Raw genomic sequence first — 5833 nt, forward strand, 5'->3', positions numbered from 1 at the left:
ATAGGCTCAGCCTGCATACGGAATTAGAAAAGAATTACATAAGAACCCATAAGCATCCAGTTTTTCCAAACCTCTCTTCCACCAACAGACACACGTTGTATATTCTTGCAAGCCCTTTAAAATGGTCCAAAAGACTCATATGAATCGACAAAAATACAGAAAGAGCACATCCCAAACCACCCAAGAGTCACTGTAGCCATATTCTCCTGTTTATGTGAGCTGTGGGAAATTAAACATACAAGAAGTCAGGGCCATGAACTGGTTAAAGGTCATCCAGGGTTAGAGAGGTGAGCAGAAAGTCCTGCTAAATCAAACCTACTAGCGCAGACATCTCTTGTGGCTTTCTGATCTCTCAATGTAGGGTGTTGAGAAAATGGGAGACAGGATGTTAAAAGCAACCCCCCTTCCAGAATGAGTAAACACCGTTTCCCAGCATTCCTCATCAGGATATTCCCCTAGGGTCCATCACTTATGTGCAAACATCGGGCAGGATCCTTCATGCTCAGCTGGGGGCAAACATACAAACAACATCCTTTGTTAGTCATATAGAATTTAATGCTTTGACACAGTGGGTTGTAGAGTTGTGCTTTTGCATGCAAGTCAAGATTGCAAGAAAATTATTATTATATTAAATTATTATTGATAAAGACTCTTAGAGGTTTTTTTTGTAGTCTTGCACTGAAATTCCATTTTCACATTTTTACACTGGTCAGTCAAGAAAAGTCATATTATGCAAAAAAAAAAACCTTTTTTAAACATTTGCTATCAAACCATCTCCTCATGATCTCCACATAAATAACTTTCTTAGATGACATAATGAAACTTGCATATTAACTTAAATATTTTTAAACCATTGCATCATTTCAAGTGAATTTCATATAAAAAAAATTTAAATTAATTTAAAGTCAAAAAGAACTGTCTGAGCAGTTGTTCAAAAATGAGCCACACAAGAATGGAAAATTGTGAAATCTGATCAGGAAGACCCAGCATGAAGTTTTCAGGTTGGATGGATGGAACTAGGGATGCACGATATATCGGCCACCATATCGGTATCGGCCGATAAATGCTAATTTTTTCTGTTATCGGTATCGGCCTGATAAGAAAATTTGTCCGATATCTTAAAGCCGATAAATAATGCATTATTTCCTTCAGAGACACTGGAACTGTGATAGTGATTGTTCTAGTGATTGGATGAGTGAGTAGAGGATGCGGTCTGGGGGAGGACTTGTTGGCTGGGTCACAAACTATTTCCTTAAACAGACTTATGAAAACCATACGGCACAAGGGAAAACCACAGACCGAATCTCCCCCCACCACTCAGCACACTCATTACCCACCCCCTTTTCCAATAACAAACGTCTGTACCCTCCTTCTCTGTCTCTCAGATAGAATGCAGACAAAAGTCATCTCTTTGAGCAGAGAGACCAGAGGTTTGAAAGAGCTCATAGGTAAATTTAAACATTTAATTAGGTCAGAAAAAACTGCAGACAAGTAAGACATAACAAGAAATACCTCAGCTGTAGAAAACAAAAAAGCAATTATGGGAAACAGGACTGTTGGAAAATGCTGTGCTGCATATCCCTTTCTTTTCTTTGGACTTCTGTACTTGTATTGGTCTAAGGGAGTCATTGGACAAAGCTTGCAGGAGCAGGACGGCATGTGCAACGCTGAGGGATGCTATTCTATTCATCTCCAGCGCAAGAATTTCAGGGAGTCCTGGAGGAGCTGCAAGGATAAAGGGGGGAACCTGGCTACCATCAAAGGACCAGAAGAAGCTTCCATGATCCATGACCTCTTATCGTCAGGGGTCAGACGTGGCTCCCGGCCCAGAATCAGATTGTGGATTGGCCTTCAGCGACAGCCTCGGCAGTGCTCGGCCACGCGCCCTTTGAGGGGCTTCACTTGGATCACTGGGGATCAGGAAACACAGTATACGAACTGGCAACGTGGTGACTTAGCCAGTGCTTGTGCTGCTCATCGTTGTGTGGTCATTACCTACAACACAGCTGACAAAAGTGGCAACGACAAGAACAACTTCAAATGGCTCGATGGATCATGTGCAGTAGCCGTGGAAGGTTTCCTCTGCCGATACACCTACCAAGGGATGTGCCCAGCTCTTCAAAAAGAAGGAGGGGGTCCTGCACTCTACACCACCCCATTTGAACTGGCAAGTACTGTTCTTACTCACATCCCTTTCGGCTCTGTGGCAACTCTTCCATGTCCCGACGGTGACAAGGATGACCAGTCAGTACTGTGTATGCTGAGAGAGGATGGAAGTGTTGGCTGGTCGAAGGATGCACTGCTCTGCACTGACACTCCAATGGACTGGTGCGAACAGGACAATGGTGGCTGCGAGCACTACTGTGTGAACTCAGATACACATTACTACTGTGAGTGCTCTGAGAATTATGCTCTGGAAGAAGACGGAAAGACCTGCCAGCTCTTGGATCCCTGCCACAGCGCCAACTGCGAGTTTGAGTGCGAGTCCACTCTTCAGGGACATCGCTGCAAGTGCCCAGAGGGGTACCTCCTGTCTGGTGATGGTCAGAGTTGTCTTGATTTAGACGAGTGCTTGCAAAAACCATGCCCGCAGGAATGCGTCAATGCACCAGGTACATTCGAGTGTAGATGCAACGAGGGCTACCTTCCGTCTGTGTTCGGAGAATGTGTGGATGTGGATGAATGCATGGAAGGAAAGTGCATTCATATTTGTGAGAACTTGCCTGGTTCCTACACATGCCGCTGTCATGACGGATTCTCTCCACTCGGAGAAAATTCAGAGCAATGCGAAGATATCGATGAGTGTAAAACTCTAAACATTTGCGATCAAGCGTGCAGAAATTACGAAGGTGGATTTGAGTGTCTTTGTGAGGAGGGTTATATGTTGCAAGAGGACAACTACTACTGTCGGCCAGTCGACGAGAATGAACACTTGATGATGGAATCAGCTGATGCAACACTAAATGATCCCGGCTTGCCTGAACTGATGACAGATGCCAGCCTTCTGGAGTCACTAACAGATTCCCCAAGCGTAGAGTGGCATCCGACTTACCTGAGCTGGTTTACAGAGAAGACAGAGGAAGGAGATGTGACCACACAGCCTGATTTAATTGAATATGCATCTTCAAACTCACCTACATCAAACTTTTTGATGGATACTACAACTTCAGCTGATTCACATCAAGAGGATGCACTTGAAGAGGAAATATCAATAGCAACGGGTGATACAGTGGATGTAAGGACTTCAGGAGACAAAGGACCCTCAGAGGCTTCGACATCTGTGCCTAACAGAAAATGGGATTTTGTCATGCTCACCCCTGCAACATCACAAATACCAGAAGATACATTGGCATCAGGAACAGAACAGCGTCCAGGTGACAGGAAGAAACACGACAAAAGCTGGCTGCTTGTGGCACTGTTGGTACCACTATGTGTTTTTATAGTGGTCATGTTAGCGTTAGGCATTGTTTATTGCACAAGTTGTGCTGTAGAGCCACGGAGCAAAAGCGTCACAGACTGTTACCACTGGACCACCACCTCCAAGCCTGAAAAATCAAGCACAGCAAAATCTCGAGCTTGAGTAATGTACAGTTAACATGACTTTTTTTTAAATAAAATTAAAATTAGCAATGACCCTAGACTTCGTCGAGCTGTTTTGGTGTGATCACACCGATGTCACTTTGGTATTCTGTAGGATCCTGTGGTACATAAGGGCAAAATAGCCACTAGGTGCACAATTTAACATTCAGACATTCTTTTCAGACAACGGAGAGAACATCAACAATTACTTTCCAATGGAAGTGGAGCAGTAACCCCCAATCTGTAGAATTATAAGAGAAAAATATATATTATGATAAGAGAAAAAGAAAAAAATGTCACAGAAAAACAGATCAGTAATAGACTAGTCATGAGCATACAGAAACAGTTCAGACACAAAACACTTTTGGCCTCAGTGAAATAGAAAACGAAAGTAAATAAAACAATAAAAAGTATGGCAACAAGTTTTTTATAGTTGATATTATTCCATAATAGTATATAACACATCAACAACCATTTGTTTCAGCAAGCAATTTACGTTTTTCACTGTATCCCACGAAAGTGTTTAACTAGTGATATTCAAATAAATGTCACTTGCTGTCACAAATAAAATTTGATCAACACTTTCAGCATTCGAGTTCCCAATCGCGCCTGCTCTGACAGTGATAGCAGTGAGGAGCTTGACAGCTGGCTTGGCCGTTTTGTGTTGTACTGGCACAGTCCCACCAGCAGTTGTCACTATATGATATTTTGAGTTTTTTAATAACATATGTTATTAACAGTTACATAATGTACTGTATTTCTGTCTACAAGTGGTCTGTGGAGATGATCCATCAAGGAATTGTTTTAGATTGAGTGGCAGCAGACATCAGCAATCCTTCAAACTCTTTAGAAAAGAAACAAAACAAACACCTAACAGTATAAACGAACTGAAATGACTCGGTTTGCATTTGAAAAACTGGACATTTTACAATAAATCACAGTGAATGGACAGTATTCAATATGTTCCTTTTTTACAGGTCTTTCTAAATGTAGCAGTAAAATTAAGGGGCTTTTGTTAAACAGTGGGACAAATGAAAAACATATTTCTCGACGAGGATGGGATTCGAACCCACGCGTGCAGAGCACAATGGATTAGCAGTCCATCGCCTTAACCACTCGGCCACCTCGTCGTATAGATCAAACACTTTTGGTCAATTCTATAAAAATGGCGTATATATGGTATATCCCCCAATTTCACGTCTTTGGACGCAAGTAATAAAACCTTAACGTACTAAGTAGTTGTTGAAGCACTTTTGTCTCCGTGATATTTGGCTAAATCGGTATCACACAACTGTTAGTGTCACTGACTTACTTTACCTGACAGAGATAGCGCGTACACTGCTTTATTTTGTCCGTAAGCTAATAGATGAAGTTGACAAAATGTGCGGAAAAAATATTTTTACGTCACATTCGTGATGCCGTAGTCACCTGCTGCCCTCTGCTGGTCACATAGATTTATATAATAGGCAGCACATTTATATAATAGTATATAAAGATATATAATAGTGACAATTGCAAATTGGCTGTCGTTATTTGTTTTTATAAAGTTTTGTACACAAATGTGCAAACTTCTGACTACTTCATTAGCTGTTTTGTTTTTTTTGTTAAGCATTACAGTCTTATCGGGACACTCGTGTTTGCTACCAGTTTCATTGTGTAATATTTGTCATGTTTTCATACTTTTAGTAACGTGTAGCTGAACAATGTAACAGTAATAATGATAACTAACGTGACCTAAATGATAACTACCGTAAATTTACTTTGCCATCATCTATCTGCAATTTGAATCTTTCCGTCTACGATCACTTACCATTTGAATCTGGGGAGATTTGCATAATTTAAAGGTCTGAAAGGTTGTCTTGCATCATGTTTTCAAGATAAAGCAGTACAGGAAACGGCTCGTAACAGGCAGATCCATAAAACTCAGCGCGCTGTAAACGCCAACCAATGAAACAGAGGCTTTTGCGGACGTGGCCAATCACACGGTGAATTTCCTAGAGCCCCTCCCCCGCGTCGCTGACCATGTGAAGACTTGCCGCGAATTTCAAGCAGTTCAAACTGTTTTAGCGCGCACGGAAGCTTTAAGCTGGTCTTGGAGACATAAAAAACATATATAATACAGTGGCTTGTTTATTTATGTGATACAATAATGGCTACTCCTCCGAAGAGATTTTGTTCAAGCCTCGACGTTGACCTCAGTTTCGAAAAAAGGGCATTGAAGATCTCAATAGAGGGAAACATTGGTAAGTTTAAC

The 5833-nt window shown here is 41.6% G+C and overlaps 1 protein-coding gene and 1 non-coding gene across 2 annotated transcripts; one reads left to right on the plus strand and one right to left on the minus strand.

The window, feature by feature from the left end:
- Positions 1-1540: 1540 nt before the first annotated feature.
- LOC107559422 (endosialin-like) lies at positions 1541-3708 on the plus strand. Its single transcript, XM_016243241.1, has one exon. It carries the CDS (start codon positions 1541-1543, stop codon positions 3578-3580), a length of 2040 nt encoding a protein of 679 aa, XP_016098727.1. The 3' UTR covers positions 3581-3708.
- A 919-nt stretch (positions 3709-4627) lies between these two features.
- Positions 4628-4709, minus strand: trnas-gcu (transfer RNA serine (anticodon GCU)). The gene has a single exon. It is a non-coding gene; the product is annotated as a tRNA-Ser (tRNA).
- Between the last annotated feature and the right edge of the window lie 1124 nt (positions 4710-5833).

This window comes from Sinocyclocheilus grahami, unplaced genomic scaffold (genome assembly GCF_001515645.1).
Source record: "Sinocyclocheilus grahami isolate Dianchi unplaced genomic scaffold, SAMN03320097.WGS_v1.1 scaffold684.1, whole genome shotgun sequence".
NCBI classification, from domain to species: domain Eukaryota; kingdom Metazoa; phylum Chordata; class Actinopteri; order Cypriniformes; family Cyprinidae; genus Sinocyclocheilus; species Sinocyclocheilus grahami.